Source organism: Coregonus clupeaformis, chromosome 21, assembly GCF_020615455.1.
Source record: "Coregonus clupeaformis isolate EN_2021a chromosome 21, ASM2061545v1, whole genome shotgun sequence".
In the NCBI taxonomy this organism is placed as follows: domain Eukaryota; kingdom Metazoa; phylum Chordata; class Actinopteri; order Salmoniformes; family Salmonidae; genus Coregonus; species Coregonus clupeaformis.
Window position 1 is genome coordinate 53,953,341 of NC_059212.1, and position 18,064 is coordinate 53,971,404.

Consider the following 18,064-nt stretch of genomic DNA (forward strand, 5'->3'; position numbering starts at 1 on the left):
TCCTGTCTGCCTCTTTCATAGATGTCAATGACAACCAGAGGTGTCGTTCCCCGACCACCGAAGTGGCCATGGATCTCCCCGCGCAGACTGCGGACGCCTGTGTAAGGTGGAGTATGGCGCCAGAAATTCTGGACGCCTCCTCCACCTCCTCCGGTGCCATCTCTGTCTTACCCGTGGTTAAACGGGACAGAGAGGCCGCCAAGAGGGCAATGTTGTTAGCTGCTGCTACAGCTTGGGCTCCCAACCCAAAAGACTTCTCTAACAGCGACGCTGTGAGTCGGTCCTTCTGGGATGGCAACGTGGCCTTCTTGGAAGAGGGCCAAGGGCTCGAACCCGGTACGAGATACGCCGCCATGGCGCTCTCTAACCTGGGGATTCCCTGACCCTGAAGCCTTCCTTCCACTCTCGTGAATGGGAGATACGCTTTTACAGGCGAACGCGCCGCTAAAGTGCCTCCCACGAGCCTCCAACGTACCTAGCCAAAGAAGGCATGGCAGGAGCCACTGGCTCTGCCGCCTTCCTTGGCCTGGAATAAGGACCGCCCTCCATCATATCAACCTCCGGTGCGGAGGGAAGAGGGGGCAGCTTTATTGCCAGCCGTTGAGCAGCTCTCTCAATGAGACCCGGAAAATCCGCTCTCAGAGAGGCTGCAGCGAAAGAGAGAGCTTCTGATCTCTCAGAGCTCGTATCCCCTTCGCTATAGGGACTACAAGCCCTCTCGCTCTCCAAAGGAAAGGGGGGCTTGAAAGTATGAGGGACAGGGTCCGACTGTTCCATTGGGATGCCAGACCCTTCCTCAAAATCCCTATCTTCCCCCGAGTCTGCACCGTCGGACGACGCCTCTGAAGCAGAGGCTAGTATCGACAACACATCCTCAAGGGGGATGTCCTCCCTGAAAAACGCCCAACGCTGCTTCCTCTCCTTTAAAGAAAGGAGGGCGCAGGAGGCGCAATTCGGGGGACTGCAGACGCCTTCCTTGGCATGCTGGGATCCCAAACACACGAAACATAAGTCGTGGTGGTCACCGGCCGCCATGGAAGTGCATCTGCACTGAGCTCTGAAAATAGCTTTTGGGGGTGGAAAATCTCCCGGTGTGCTCATTTAGACGACGTTGATGACTGGAATATCAACGGCGTTTTCGTCCTGAGTCTTCGTGCTTCGTCTCTTCTTGGCTCTTCAGTCTAGTCATCCAGTCCCTGAAGAAAAAGGGAGGCTGATTGAGGGGAGGCATCCCCTCTTATAGGGACACCTGTACTCCTATTGGCTGTAGGTGTGTGCATAATTTTGTCTCAGGCTGCTGCTGCCTTAGGGCAGTGGGTAAACCATTAGGAGCAGAGCTCCCCTATGGGGCGGAGCTCCACGATATAGAACGGTAAAGCACCATGGTGACAGCAGTAACGGTAAAGCACCATGCGAGGGCAGCAGTGTCCCTTGAATGTCAGTACCCTTGTTTTATCATATCTATTATATTCAATGTTCGTTCATATAATTATATTATAACTACATTTGTCAGTAGAATGCTTAATGAAACACTATATAGAATGAAAGACTATATAGAATGAAACACTATATAGAATGAAACACTATATAGAATGAAACGCTATGTAGAATGAAACAATATATAGAATGAAACGCTATATAGAATGAAGCGCTATATAGAATGAAATATTATATCTTTATGTGTATTGGTGCATGATGAGATTTTTTGGGGGGAGACATAGTAATGGGGGAAAAAATATCATGCATAATGTGTATTATTGTAATGAACTCATTGTTTGCCTTGTGCCTTCAGACATATCTGGTAGCCCTGTGAACGTGGACGTGGCGGGGTGCAGGTCGCGTTGTGTGGGACATATCTGGTAGCCCTGTGAACGTGGACGTGGCGGGGTGCAGGTCGCGTTATGTGGGAGCACCCATCAGGACATCACACGAGGCTGGAAGATCACAGCAGGCCAAACACTCCTCCATGCTGGAATACCTCAGGAACAAAAAGGTACGTGAGCAGTTCCTAAAACGACCACAAGGTTGCGGTCCAAATTCAAGACTGTCAGTGAAGAATAAAGGCCTACTCATTTGGGAATTTGATAAATAAATAACAAAAACATATGCTATTCCATTCAGAAACATACATATTCGTTCCATATCTATTTTTCATGTATGTAATCTGAAACCATGGAAGATTAGGCAAAATATAAAACTAGACCCAGAATAAAAAGTATCTTCTATTTGTTCCTTTTTAAAAGGTGAGGGTGGGCGAACCTTCCACTCCAACCAGTGCCGAGACTTCTGGCCAGTTTCCATCCTGCGGGGTGAACCACACCTGTGAGCCGACCCGGGTGAAAGTGGACCGGTGCTGCTGTTCGAGGGCCCCCTGGAGGTGGAGGTCATAGAGGAATTCCATTGTGAAAACAAACTGACGCAATGTGTCCGGGTTCCCGCGCTCAAGACGTACTTCTTTGAGACGCCATACGAGACTGTCATTGATGTGGGAAGCTGTTCCTGTTGGAAATGTTCTCCAGGTGTGTATCCGTCCCAAAACACTTGGAAAGAGTGTACAAAAACATTCCATTTGTTTAAACATGCACTGATGTCAATGGGAGATTTGCGAAAAAAAGGTAAAAAGGTTCAATGCATAAAACATTTGTGCGCACAGACTTCAGGTTAGGAATCGGTTTAGATTAAAAACTAGTAACCCTTTTTTCGTTTATTGAATCTCTCACCACCACTAATAGCCGAATAATACCAATCCTCCCATGACCTAAAAGTGTCACAATTTTCATGGATATACCTGTAGCCTGAAACTGAACGTTTTATCATTTATATTTTATGTGTTATCAATTGGTTATCAATTGTTATTTTATTTATGTCATATAACTTGTTGCAGTCTCAACAATCCTTCATTGAGTTAATGTCAATCAATCATTATTCACATCTCAAAGTAATATGCACACTGATAATTCAATGGTAGCCACAAAAGCAATAGGGCCCAATAGAAAATATTGTCTTGCCACATGAATTTACGTCATTTAGCAGACGCTCTTGTCCAGAGCAACTTACAGGTTTTTTGTTTTGTTTTTGTGAGTGCATACATTTTTCATACTGGCCCCCCGTGGGAAACGAACCCACAACCCTGGCGTTGCAAGCGCCATGCTCTACCAATTGAGCTACATGAATGGACTCAAAGGACACGAAATAGGTCAACTGAGTATCATGATACCTTATCATGTTCAGAATGTTACTGGTGACAAGCAAGACATAATAATATAATACTTCATAACATCCTAATTGAATACATCATTCCAGGGACCACCATACGTAAAATGTATGCATGCATGACAGTAAGTCGCTTTGGATAAAAGCGTCTGCCAAATGGCCGATATTATATATTATTATATTATAATGTATATTTCTCAGATGGGTTCACCTGCGTGCCCACTGAGTTTGACTCTGCCCTGGTGGAGACCCCTAACAACGTATACCTGATCCAGACAGTGGAGACCTGTGAGCTGAAGGAGAGCTGTTACAGAGTTCCCTACATAGAGTACTACTATGAAATAGTATACGATGCCGACGGAGTCAAAGAGGAGAAACTCAAGGTGAGCTCACGTTCAAATCAAATCAAATGTGTATTTGTCACATACACATGTTTAGCAGATGTTAGTGGGTGAAATGCTTGTCACGTTGCAGACAGTGTCCTGTGTTTCTACCTTTCTGGATCTTGCATCATTTTAATATTGATCTCCAAAATAGCAAAGAGAAACCCAGTAAAAACCGCCACTATTTTATCTTATCTGTTGCCTCCCTGAGGACCCATTTTGCCACTCTACTTTGTCCTAATTTTAATAATAACCGTTAAAGACCTGGGCTAAAGGACTATAATCAGCTCTAGGGCTGGATTGAATCCGTATAGCGCAGAAGGTCAGCATTATAGCGCCGTTGACGTGTAAAGGCGATGTTTCCACGGTCGCGGTAAACGCTGTCTATGTCAGCTCAATTAGAAATTACCTTTACATTTCAACCGCGCTACAACGCAGATCTTCGGCGCTACGGATTCAAACCAGCCCCTAGCCTGATCTAATTAATTTATCAGCTCAGCAGCTTCACACCAATCATATGCGTGAAAAGAAAGTAGAGGAAGTTAGAGATTCCATCTGGAAGTCGAAGCTTATAGATCCATTTCCGCCTCACATCCAATCCACTCCCCACTGGTTGGCACCACACAGACAGACAGATACAGCAGGTGTGAAAGGCTTTAGGATGTGAAGGTTAGGTGTTGTGTTCTGTTCTCTTTATACACATCAGCCAACACACAGGATGTACTGTATGTTGGAATGGCTTTTTCAGACTGTCTATCTTCTTGGCTGGGAGATACTGTATGGATTAGGCATGACTTGAGTGAGTTTGGTTTAAAAGGAAATGATTGTAATTACTGTCTTTATGATGTTCGACTAGAGGGATTTAACAGAGTATGTCTTGGTTTAGGAGAAAATGAAATAAAACATTACTCATGGTTACATGTCAGCAAGATTACACGGGGATGAGAGAGGACAAGGGTGTTCATCTACAACTTGTTGAAGTAAAATGTAATATTCACTTCTATTGTTTTTACACTGTGTTTCATTTTAAATCATGTGAATGTAGAAAGAGAAAAAAGACAGTATTTAACTAATCTATCTCCCTGTCTGTTTGTGTGTTTGAGCCAGACATTATTTAACTAATCTATCTCCCTGTCTGTTTGTGTGTTTGAGCTGTCTGCCACCCCCTCTCACAAAAGGTGTGAGGAGAGCAAACACACATGGTCCCTGCAGGTGTCAAATCAAAGCTGTTAACACGTTTAGTAGCTCCCCCTGCTCGTCTAGCCCCTGCTAGTGGACTGGCCTGGCCCCCTGCTAGTGGGCTGGCCTGGCCCCCTGCTAGTGGACTGGCCTGGCCCCCTGCTAGTGGACTGGCCTGGCCCCCTGCTAGTGGACTGGCCTGGCCCCCTGCTAGTGGACTGGCCTGGCCCCCTGCTAGTGGACTGGCCTGGCCCCCTGCTAGTGGACTGGCCTGGCCCCCTGCTAGTGGGCTGGCCTGGCCCCCTGCTAGTGGACTGGCCTGGCCCCCTGCTAGTGGGCTGGCATGGCTGGTGGGCTGGCATGGCTGGTGTTTGCAGCCTGTGGTGAGCTGATTGCTGATGGCCTTTTCTCTGTGTTGCTAATGTCTCAACAGGAAATAGACGTGGGCAGATGTCTGGGAGGCTGCACCACAGGAAAACGCTGTCTTCTCAGGTAAACTAGAACACAGCTGCTCCCTCCCACCCTCCACCCAAGTCATAGACTGTTCTCTCTGCTACCGCACAGCAAGTGGAACCGGAGCTCCAAGTCTAGGTCCAAAAGGCTTCTTAACAGCTTCTACCCCCAAGCCATAAGACTCCTGAACAGCTAATCATGGCTACCCGGACTATTTGTTGTTGTTTTTTTCTTAAAAGCTGCATTGTTGGTTAAGGGCTTGTAAGTAAGCATTTCACTGTAATGTCTACACCTGTTGATTTGATTTGCAGCACCCCAGTTCTCCTCCTCCTCCTCCTCCTCCCTGCAGCACCCCAGTTCTCCTCCTCCTCCTCCTCCTCCCTGCAGCACCCCAGTTCTCCTCCTCCTCCCTGCAGCACCACAGTTCTCCTCCTCCTCCCTGCAGCACCCCAGTTCTCCTCCTCCTCCTTCCCTGCAGCACCCCAGTTCTCTTCTCCTCCTCCTCCCTGCAGCACCCCAGTTCTCCTCCTCCTCCCTGCAGCACCCCATCTCTCCTCCTCCTCCCTGCAGCACCCCAGTTCTCCTCCTCCTCCCTGCAGCACCCCAGCTCTCCTCCTCCTCCCTGCAGCACCCCAGTTCTCCTCCTACTCCCTGCAGCACCCCAGTTCTCCTCCTCCTCCCTGCAGCACCCCAGCTCTCCTCCTCCTCCCTGCAGCACCCCAGTTCTCCTCCTCCTCCCTGCAGCACCCCAGCTCTCCTCTTCCTCCCTGCAGCACCCCAGTTCTCCTCCTCATCCTCCCTGCAGCACCCCAGTTCTCCTCCTCCTCCCTCCCTGCAGCACCCCAGTTCTCCTCCTCCTCCTTCCCTGCAGCACCCCAGTTCTCTCCTCCTCCTCCTCCTCCTCCCTGCAGCACCCCAGTTCTCCTCCTCCTCCCTGCAGCACCCCAGTTCTCCTCCTCCTCCCTGCAGCACCCCAGTACTCCTTCTCCTCCCTCCCTGCAGCACCCCAGTTCTCCTCCTCCTCCTTCCCTGCAGCACCCCAGTTCTCTTCTCCTCCTCCTCCTCCTCCTCCTCCTCCTCCTCCTCCATGCAGCACCCCAGTTCTCCTCCTCCTCCCTGCAGCACCCCATCTCTCCTCCTCCTCCCTGCAGCACCCCAGTTCTCCTCCTCCTCCCTGCAGCACCCCAGCTCTCCTCCTCCTCCCTGCAGCACCCCAGTTCTCCTCCTCCTCCCTGCAGCACCCCAGTTCTCCTCCTCCTCCCTGCAGCACCCCAGCTCTCCTCTTCCTCCCTGCAGCACCCCAGTTCTCCTCCTCCCTGCAGCACCCCAGTTCTCCTCCTCATCCTCCCTGCAGCACCCCAGTTCTCCTCCTCCTCCTCCTCCTCCTCCTCCTCCCTGCAGCACCCCAGTTCTCCTCCTCCTCCCTGCAGCACCCCAGTTCTCCTCCTCCTCCCTGCAGCACCCCAGTTCTCCTCCTCCCTGCAGCACCCCAGTTCTCCTCCTCATCCTCCCTGCAGCAACCCAGTTCTCCTCTCCTCCTCCTCCCTGCAGCACCCCAGCTCTCCTCCTCCCCCCTGCAGCACCCCAGCTCTCCTCCTCCTCCTCCCTGCAGCACCCCAGCTCTCCTCATCCTCCCTGCAGCACCCCATCTCTCCTCCTCCTCCTCCTCCCTGCAGCACCCCAGCTCTCCTCATCCTCCCTGCAGCACCCCAGTTCTCCTCCTCCTCCTCCTCCTCCTCCCTGCAGCACCCCAGTTCTCCTCCTCCTCCCTGCAGCACCCCAGTTCTCCTCTCCTCTTCCCTGCAGCACCCCAGTTCTCCTCTCCTCCTCCTCCTCCTCCCTGCAGCACCCCAGCTCTCCTCCTCCTCCCTGCAGCACCCCAGTTCTCCTCCTCCTCCCTGCAGCACCCCATCTCTCCTCCTCCTCCCTGCAGCACCCCAGTTCTCCTCCTCCTCCCTGCAGCACCCCAGTTCTCCTCCTCCTCCCTGCAGCACCCCAGTTCTCCTCCTCCTCCCTGCAGCACCCCAGTTCTCCTCCTCCTCCCTGCAGCACCCCAGTTCTCCTCCTCCTCCCTGCAGCACTCCAGCTCTCCTCCTCCTCCCTCCATCACCTCTCTCATAACAACTGCCTGCTAGCTGTTAGCTCTAACACTTTGGTACACCCATAAAGTTGAGCTGTTGTTGTTTAAATACGACCTGTTTGGTTTCTTATTCACACTCCCTCCAAGTGTCCTCAATTAGTTTGTGATTGTTGCATATATTGTAGTGATAGGCTTATATTGCATAAAGGCCTATATTATTTCAAGTGAATAGGTTGGATTTGAAAGTGTGTGTTTGAGAAATGTGTCTACACTCGAAGAAGGTTCAGCACAACACAGTCCTAGATGTCTCTGGGATATATTCGGTTGTGGATTAAACGCATGGTTTTTCGACGACATCACTTCACCTTCTTATAAACCTTGTTTCCCTCTGTTTTGCAGGAGCCCCTCTGATTCAGTAGTCTGCCATCTGTGGGCTGAGAGACCCACTAACTCCTGTGTCCCTCAGAGCTACGGCAGCCACATATTCCTCAACCAGTCTTCTCCGTCTTATCCTGTCTCTGCCTGTCCTGAACCAGTCCTCTACTAGAGAACACACACACCACCATCCCCTAAGACTGTCCAGAAACAACCCCCTAGAAATGTATTAATATGGTTGCAGTGCCGCTTTGATAAGCTAAATGGAGTTTTCACATCTTGCTTATACGTACCAGTCCTTTGTGATATAAATGGAGTGTCTTGGGTTTAGGATCTTCGACTTGCGTTAGGGCCTTCAACTCTACCTGGTTCTAGGCTGCAGTCTAGGCCTGTGTTAAGCCAATAGTTCTTACTATAGGACCACACCTTACAGATGTCTCTGAATGCAACGATTTGCTGAAGCTATTCTTGTGTTATATGTAAATACATGTATAAAACAATTTAGTAAATAAAATGTATTCCAAAACTATGAATCAACTGTCTATCAGGCATCAGGTAAATCAATGAAGAATCAATGACACAAACTCCTTATCTCTTAAACAAATGTTTGACTGTACTAACCTGCAATTCATATTGCTCATTATGTACTCCTGAGTGGCGCAGTGGTCTAAGGCACTGCATCGCAGTGCGAACTGTGTCACTAGAGATCCTCGAATCCAGGCTCTGTCGCAGCCGGCCGCGACCGGGAGACTCATGGGCGGTGCACAATTGGCCCAGGGTAGGGGAGGGAATGGCCGGCAGGGATGTAGCTCAGTTGATAGAGCATGGCGTTTGCAATGCCAGGGTTGTGTGTTCGATTCCCACGGGGGTCTAGTGTAAAAAAATATGTATTCACTAACTGTAAGTCGCTCTGGATAAGAGCGTCTGCTAAAATGTAAAATTATAATGCTTATGGAAACCATATTGTGCAGCATGCCAAAATGGTAATATAAACAAAAATTATGGATATACAGTTGAAGTCGGAAGTTTACATACACTTAGGTTGGAGTCATTAAAACTCGTTTTTCAACCACTCCACACATTTCTTGTTAAACTATAGGTTTGGCAAGTCGGTTAGGACATCTACTCTGTGCACGACACAAGTAATTTTTCCAACAATTGTTTCACAGACAGATTATTTCACTTATAGTTCACTGTATCACAATTCCAGTGGGTCAGAAGTTTACATACACTAAGTTGACTGTGCCTTTAAACAGCTTGGAAAATTCCAGAAAATTATGTCATGGCTTTAGAAGCTTCTGGTAGGCTAATTGACATAATTTGAGTCAATTGGAGGTGTACCTGTGGATGTATTTCAAGGCCTACCTTCAAACTCAGTGCCTCTTTGCTTGACATCATGGGAAAATCAAAAGAAATCAGCCCTCAGAAAAAAATGGTAGACCTCCACAAGTCTGGTTCATCCTTGGAGCAATTTCCAAATGCCTGAAGGTACCACGTTCATCTGTACAAACAATAGTATGCAAGTATAAACACCATGGGACCATGCAGCCGTCACACCGCTCAGGAAGGAGACGCATTCTGTCTCCTAGAGATGAACGGACTTTGGTGCGAAAAGTGCAAGTGAATCCCAGAACAACAGCAAAGGACCTTGTGAAGATGCTGGAGGAAATCGGTACAAAAGTATCTATCTCCACAGTAAAATGAGTCCTATATCGACATAACCTGAAAGGCCACTCAGCAAGGAAGAAGCCACTGCTCCAAAACCGCCATAAAAAAGACAGACTACGGTTTACAACTGCACATGGGGACAAAGATCGTACTTTTTTGAGAAATGTCCTCTGGTCTGATGAAACAAAAATAGAACTGTTTGGCCATAATGACCATCGTTATGTTTGGAGGAAAAAGGGGGTTGCTTGCAAGCCGAAGAACACCATCCCAACCGTGAAGCACGGGGTGGAAGCATCATGCTGTGGGGGTGCTTTGCTGCAGGAGGGACTGGTGCATTTCACAAAAGAGATGGCATCATGAGGAAGGAAAGTATGTGGATATATTGAAGCAACATCTCAAGACATCATTCAGGAAGTTAAAGCTTGGTCGCAAATGGGTCTTCCAAATGGACAATGACCCCAAGCATACTTCCAAAGTTGTGGCAAAACGGCTTAAGGACAACAAAGTTAAGGTATTGGAGTGGCCATCACAAAGCCCTGACCTCAATCCTATAGAACATTTGTGGGCAAAACTGAAAAAGCGTGTGCGAGCAAGGAGGCCTACAAACCTGACTCAGTTACACCAGCTCTGTCAGGAGGAATGGGCCAAAATTCACCCAACTTATTGTGGGAAGCTTGTGGAAGGCTACCCAAAACGTTTGACCCAAGTTAAACAATTTAAAGGCAATGCTACCAAATACTAATTGAGTGTATGTAAACTTCTGACCCACTGGGAATGTGACGAAAGAAATACAATCTGAAATAAAGAATTCTCTCTACTATTATTCTGACATTTCACATTCTTAAAATATAGTGGTGATCCTAACTGACCTAAGACAGGGAATTTTTACTAGGATTAAATGTCAGGAATTGTGAAAAACTGAGTTTAAATGAATTTGGCTAAGGTGTATGTAAACTTCCAACTTCAACTGTATATACACTACCAGTCAAAAGTTTGGACACACCTACTCATTCAACGGTTTTTCTTTATTTTTAATATTTTTTACATTGTAGAATAATAGTGAAGATATCAAAACTATGAAATAACACATATGGTATCATTAAACTCCTGAGTGGCTCAGTGGTCTAAGGCACTGCATCGCAGTGCTAACTGTGCCACTAGAGATCCTGGTTCGAATCCAGGCTCTGTCGCAGCCGGCCGGGAGACTCATGGGCGGCGAACAATTGGCCCAGCGTCGTCCAGGGTAGGGGAGGGAATGGCCGGCAGGGATGTAGCTCAGTTGATAGAGCATGGCGTTTGCAACGCCAGGGTTGTGGGTTCGATTCCCACGGGGGGCCAGTATAAAAAAATTAATGTATTCACTAACTGTAAGTCGCTCTGGATAAGAGCGTCTGCTAAATGACTAAAAATTTAAAAAAAAATGAAGTAACCAAATAGGGCTAGCTTCTGTATAGGCAAAGGGTGGCTATTTGAAGAATATAAAATATATTTTGATTAGTTTAACATTTACATTTACATTTAAGTCATTTATTGGTTGCTACATGATTCCACGTGTGTTATTTCATAGTGTTGATGTCTTCACTTTTATTCTACAATGTAGAAAATAGTCCAAAATAAAGAAAAACCCCATGAATGAGTAGGTGTGTCCAAACTTTTGACTGGTACTGTAGATATATTTGTAGGAGAATCCTAGGATAATTTAGAGCTTTTAAATGACAATGATTATCGCTTTAAAATAATAGAATACAAAATGTAATCGATCCATTTAAAGGTTGATCTGAGGGAAACATTCGACGGACACGATCTGTTTGAAGGGGCACACGTTTGTAAATAGTTGCGTAAAATAACAGTTTTGAGTTTGTAATACTGGCTCTACGTGTGGCCTTTTTTTCCCTCAAGAAATGTTATGGCTTTAGGGATGACGTGTCATATGTAGTAAAGAAGCGATAGAACATGTTTTTGAAGGACTCCTCTTTAGAGAGTGCATGGTGTGAGTGTCTTGAAAGGTATTTTAGTGTTTGCTACCACCCAAGTGGTTACAAATTCTTCATCTTAAAAGGACTGTGAATTTCTCACAATTTGCTAAAAAGCTTCGCGTAATGATATGAAAGCCACCTAAAAAGGCACAATGTCGTTGGTGCGTAAATATTCACAATGTAGCTTCTTATCTCCTAACCCTCATTCGTGATGAATTATAAATATATTATGTAGGTAATACATTGATAATAAGAGATATTAATTGTGTTGTTTGCATGAAGGTGTGTTGCGTATATAGAGGCCATGCATAAAAAGAGAGGGGAGACGGTTTTAAAAGTTGATAACGGCTGAACTTGTGAGACTACATATTGCAACACAATTCATTCGATTGCCACACAAGATTGGCAATCGAAAAAAAGTGGATTCAAGATATTTTACAAGAATGTTCCAGGCCTGATATAAAACGCGTAACTGCATGTTAGAATGTCCACTGTAATTGTCCCTTAAATCCATGAGAGCACACCTAAACCTAATTTTATCCACACTAATGAATGAAGAATTTGCATATTTAGAGATGGTTCAATGATTGTAACTGGATTTATAAATGAGTATAGGCACCATGACAGTTGGAGCTGTATTTGACCAGGTGTGATGAAGCCAAGAGATGATTCAAATGGAAACATCCTCAAATAGGAGGACTTCTCTTTCTGTTTATAGAAGTAAGTGTCGTTCCCGTCCGACATTATACCCATTTGTCGAAATTAATGGATCCATTATAAGGCGGTTAACCTCCTACGGTGAGCAAACATCCTTGGCTGTGCTGTCCTCAGGGGGGTTTAACCATATTCTGGATATTTCCTATCCAATTGAGTGCTTTAATTTGTCCCTAAATACCATGAAAGCATGTTATATTGATATTATTTATCTCATATATAAGTCCTGAGTTATTTTTCAAAGGAAAGGTTGTTTATTTACGATTTTCTCGTCAGACGTTGAGAGGACTGTTTGGATGAAATCTACAATCGGGTTCACACCTTGTTAACACCACCATTAGCCTTCCTTTACATTCGCTGATTGTTGATTTACATTTGCGACTAAATAGCGTATTTTATGGCTGTTGTCCGAGGGTTTAGGGACACTGCAACCAATGCTGGAGCATTTGATATAAAACCTGGAGCTTCCAAAGCTCTCCAGTCACTCCAACATCGGACTTCGACTGCATGCTGGAGGACAAGACATAGATGCTCCAAGGACCCACAACAAGAACCATGCACCATTACTTTATCTCTGAGATGTTACCTGTTGCGATGATCACTGCCATTGCCACGTTAGTAAGCATGGCTACTGCAAGACCATCACTAAATTATTTGGAAAACCGCTTTTCCATCGAGAACGAGTCTGAAGAAGTGCGTTCTGCAGCTATCAAGAGGCTGCTGGAGGTGTTCGGGATGGAGGATGCTCCTCTCCTCCGGGGCGACAAGCAGCCGCCTCAGTACATGGTCGACCTGTACAACACCGTCGCAGATGTGGACGGCGTTACCAAGGATCCCTACATTCTGGAGGGGAATACAGTGCGCAGCTTCTTCGACAAACGTAATATTTTGATATTTTAACCTCGACCCTGTCGATATATCAGTTATATTAGGTTAGGCCTATACCTGTATCTCTATTGCACCTGCCAGTCCTATGATTCACCTTATGCAATATTTACAAATAATTCGTATATTACGCACGTATTAGGCTCACATTATAAGTCTATCATGGCACTTTTGCTTTTTACAATACGTATTATCCTTCCCGCACACAGTGCACAGTGAACAAATTGAGTTCCTGTTCAACTTGTCTATGGTGGCCAGGAGTGAGAAGGTTTTAACCGCGGAGCTTCATCTCTTCAAGCTGCGGCCTCAGGCTTCGGCGACATTCAACAGATATCACTTTTGTCAGGTATAAACTCAATGTGACCCATTTATATATGCATGTAGGCAGACATGCAGAGAGACTCAATTGTCCTTTAACTCCTCAAAAGTAAGCTAAGCAAAGCTAATGGTGAATCCATTCATTCCCCACAGGTCAGTGTCTACCAGCTTCTAGATAGCAGGAAAATGAACATTACTCAGGGGAAGAAGCTGCTGTCTTCCAGACTGATCCCTGTCCACTCCACTGGCTGGGAAGTGTTCACCATTACACAAGCTGTAAGTATCTCATTCATCCATCCATCCATCCACCCACCCGTCCACTATCCATCCATCCATCCACCCCTAACCCAACATAACTCTCTCCCTATAAAGGTGCGTTCCTGGATGGCTGTTGAGGGCAGTAACCTGGGTCTGCTGGTGGCAGTGCAGACCCTGGGAGGAAGCCAGATGGATCAGAAGGTGGTGCGTTTTGCTTCAGGCCGTAAACACCATGAGAGCAAGCAGCCCATGCTGGTGCTGTTCACTGACGATGGCCGCCGTGCTGCCGCTCTGGAGAATACAGTCAAAGGTAGCCTACCACACTATCACCTTATTATGAATGTGTTATTACTGTATCACTACCACACTATCACCTTATTATTAATGTGTTATTACTGTATCACTACCACACTATCACCTTATTATTAATGTGTTATTACTGTATTACTACCACACTATCACCTTATTATTAATGTGTTATTACTGTATCACTACCACACTATCACCTTATTATTAATGTGTTATTACTGTATCACTACCACACTATCACCTTATTATTAATGTGTTATTACTGTATCACTACCACACTATCACCTTATTATTAATGTGTTATTACTGTATCACTACCACACTATCACCTTATTATTAATGTGTTATTACTGTATCACTACCACACTATCACCCTTATTATTAATGTGTTATTACTGTATCACTACCACACTATCACCTTATTATTAATGTGTTATTACTGTATCACTACCACACTATCACCTTATTATTAATGTGTTATTACTGTATCACTACCACACTATCACCTTATTATTAATGTGTTATTACTGTATCACTACCACACTATCACCTTATTATTAATGTGTTATTACTGTATCACTACCACACTATCACCTTATTATTAATGTGTTATTACTGTATTACTACCACACTATCACCTTATTATTAATGTGTTATTACTGTATTACTGGTGTATTAATAGAACATGATTATCTCTGTCATAATACTTCATCTTTTATTTGTACGTTTATCAGCAGTACTACTGAATTTTTACTGTTGAACCTAATATCAATAGTAAATCATCTTAATTGAGCGTGTATTCAGTTCAATTAGAACCACATTTCCCTAACCAACTCTACCTTTTCTCTATCCAGATCCCAATGAGACCCCAGCTGCCCCCAGCCTGCCTTCCCTCCCCAACGCTCCAGGCCTCCACCGCAGTGCCCGCTCCCTGGACTACGACGAGGACGGAGAGAAGATGACGTGCCAGCGCCTGCCTCTCTACGTGGACTTTGAGGAGATCGGCTGGTCCGGGTGGATCGTGTCGCCCCGGGGGTACAACGCCTACCACTGTAAGGGCTCCTGTCCCTTCCCCCTGGGCCAGAACATGAGACCCACTAACCACGCCACCGTCCAGTCCATCATCAACGCTCTGAAGCTGACTAAAGGCATTGAGACGCCATGCTGCGTGCCAGACAAGCTCTTCTCCATCAACCTGCTGTATTTTGATGATGATGAGAACGTGGTGCTGAAGCAGTATGATAACATGGTGGCAGGAAGCTGCGGCTGTCACTGAGCTAGACAAGGGGGTGACTGTTAAACCAAGATGGCTGACGCGGAGCAGCAGTGGGTCGCATTCCAGAGGGCACAACGTTCCAAACCTCACAGATAGAAATGTCTTGTATAGAGCTTTCCGTATCAGATATTTCTGTAATCTTGCACCCAACTGAATGCAACCCTGCTGTGTGCGGATGGATGACTGCCACAGGGGTTGGACTGCTCAATGCTGACCAAGCTGTCTTGTGTAAAAGCAAAGGAGGACAAACGTTAAAAGCAGATTTCAGTCTAGGTGTTGGTATGAAACTCCCTTTTACACTCAGTGGGGAAGATTAAGCAGTATGCAGGCAGAGTCCTACGTGTAACATATGTACATAGGTATAAATTATAATATATGACTTGATTTCCTGTGACAGATGTAAATGTGTATAGTATATGGTTGCTGATTGTGAACTATTTTAACATTTTAATAAATTGTGAGAAAAAATATTTTTGTTTGACAGATTGAGTATACTGAGAAAAACCCACTATAATATACTGTAGGTACATTCCACTAATATCCAGAAGGGCGTCTTCCATACTTAGAAAACCTTCCTAGCTATATCCATGGCTTGGAAAACCTTCCTAGCTATATCCATGGCTTGCCTGATGAAGACAGCGTACCGTTGCTGTCCTATCTATGCTATATGCCGGTGTAGTCGTACAGATGATGGCCTGGCACCTTGCTGGAGAACAGAAAGCAACACACGTCACAGCTGCCTTCATCACAACAGGTTAAACGAAGCCTTGAATGGAGAAAAAAATTCTAAAAGGTAAAGTGGAGTCCTTTTCAAACGGTGACCTAAACTGGGCCAGGTCTGCTCTGTTCTGTGTGAATGGGGCATTCCTTTGTACCAAAGTCACTGTCAGACTGATTCAGTAATTAGTAATTAGGGATGCACATCAATATACAGGAATATATAATGCTATATGCTATAATGCTATAATCTATGATATCATATAATATGATATACACTACATATGCGGACACCCTTTCAAATGAGTGGGTTCGCTATTTCAGCCACACCCGTTGCGGACAGGTGTATAAAATCGAGCACACAGTCATGCAATCTCGATAGACAAACATTGGCAGTAGAATGGCCTTACTGAAGAGCTCAGTGACTTTCAACGTGGCACCGTCATAGGATGCCACCTTTCCAACAAGTCAGTTTGTCAAATTTCTGCCCTGCTAGAACTGCCCCGGTCAACTGTAACTGCTGTTATTGTGAAGTGGAAACGTCTAGAAGCAACAACGGCTGAGCCACGAAGTGGTAGGCCACACAAGCTCACGGAACGGGACCGCTGAGTGCTGAAGCACGTAAAAATTGTCTGTCCTCGGCTGCAACACTCACTACCGAGTTCCAAACTGCTTCTGGAAGCAAGGTCAGCACAATAACTGTTCGTCGGGAGCTTCATGAAATGGGTTTCCATGGCCGAGCAGCCGCACACAAGCCTAAGATCACCATGCGCAATACAAAGCATCGGCTAGAGTGGTGTAAAGCGCTCCGCCATTGGACTCTGGAACAGTGGAAACGCGTTCTCTGGAGTGATGAATCACACTTCACCATCTGGCAGTCCGACGGCCGAATCTGGGTTTGGTGAATGCCAGGAGAACGCTACCTGCCCCAATGCATAGTGCCAACTGTAAAGTTTGGTGGAGGAGGAATAATGGTGTCTGTGACTTGAACTCCATGAAGCATTTATTTGGGCTGCAATTTCTGAGGCTGGTAACTCTAATGAACTTATCATCTGCAGCAGAGGTAACTCTGGGTCTTCCATTCCTGTGGCGGTCCTCATGAGTGCCAGTTTTATCATAGCGCTTGATGGTTTTTGCGACTGCACTTGAAGAAACTTTCAAAGTGCTTGAAATGTTCTGGATTGACTGACCGTCATGTCTTAAAGTAATGATGGACTATCGTTTCTCTTTGCTTATTTGAGCTGTTCTTGCCATAATATGGACTTGGTCTTTTACCAAATAGGGCTATCTTCTGTATACCACCCATACCTTGTCACAACACAACTGATTGGCTCAAACACATTAAGAAGGAAATAAATTCCACAAATTAATTATAACAAGGCACACCTGTTAATTGAAATGCATACCAGGTGACTACCTCATGAAGCTGGTTGACAGAATGCCAAGAGTGTGCAACGCTGTCATCAAGGCAAAGGGTGGCTACTTTGAAGAATCTCAAATATAAAACATACTTTGATTTGTTTAACACTTTTTTGGTTACTACATGATTTCATATGTGTTATTTCATAGTTTTGATATCTTCACTATTATTCTACAATGTAGAAAATAGTAAAAAAAATAAAGAAAAACCCTTGAATGAGTAGGTGTGTCCATACTTTTGACTGGTACTGCATATATTATATATATGTTCTAATATAATTATTAGAATTAGCATTATATGCTATAATGCATCTGCATAGGTGACAGTGTGTAATATAGCGGTGTACACCTACGGCTATGCACAGACACTGTCAAATCATTAGTGAGTGCACAGGAAGAATTTGCTCTACTTTTCACAGACTGACTGTCCCGCTTTTCAAACTGTATATAAAACACAATTAAATAGGCAGGTAAAAGACAATTAAATAGGCAGGTGACAACAAAAATACTTTTAAATCTTCACTGTCAAGTCTATCATCATTCCCTGAGGTGGGGTATGAAGATCAGTTGCTTTTGCTCCTCCACAGATCAATATAAGACATTAACCTACAGTAAATTGTGTTTTGTCATTTGGGTGAACCATCCCATTAACCTAAAGTACATTGTGTTTTGTAATTTGGTTGAACCATCCCATTAACCTGTAGTACATTGTGTTTTGTAATTTGGGTGAACCATCCCATTAACCTGCAGTACATTGTGTTTTGTAATTTGGGTGAACCTTCCCATTCATTTACATTGTATTGTTGATTGTGTACGATTGTTCCTCTCCATTCACATCATA

General features: G+C 45.3%; 1 protein-coding gene and 1 pseudogene across 1 annotated transcript; both read left to right on the forward strand.

The window, feature by feature from the left end:
• The first annotated feature begins 1,816 nt into the window (after nucleotides 1-1,816).
• LOC121534457 lies at nucleotides 1,817-8,161 on the forward strand (annotated as a pseudogene).
• Nucleotides 8,162-12,635: 4,474 nt separating this feature from the next.
• On the forward strand, nucleotides 12,636-15,087 carry LOC121534458 (bone morphogenetic protein 2-like). The gene is made up of 5 exons (XM_041841050.1): nucleotides 12,636-12,921; nucleotides 13,136-13,272; nucleotides 13,398-13,520; nucleotides 13,617-13,812; nucleotides 14,666-15,087. Exons 1-5 carry the CDS (start codon nucleotides 12,636-12,638, stop codon nucleotides 15,085-15,087), a joined length of 1,164 nt encoding a protein of 387 aa, XP_041696984.1.
• The last annotated feature ends 2,977 nt before the right edge of the window (nucleotides 15,088-18,064 follow it).

Excerpts from the sequence above, each read along its gene's own strand:
- LOC121534458 (XM_041841050.1), top strand. The coding sequence starts at position 12,636 with ATGATCACTGCCATTGCCACGTTAGTAAGCATGGCTACTGCAAGACCA. Across the intron at positions 12,922-13,135 it reads GCGCAGCTTCTTCGACAAAC|TGCACAGTGAACAAATTGAG; the intron begins GTAATATTTTGA and ends TCCCGCACACAG. Across the intron at positions 13,813-14,665 it reads TCTGGAGAATACAGTCAAAG|ATCCCAATGAGACCCCAGCT; the intron begins GTAGCCTACCAC and ends TTCTCTATCCAG.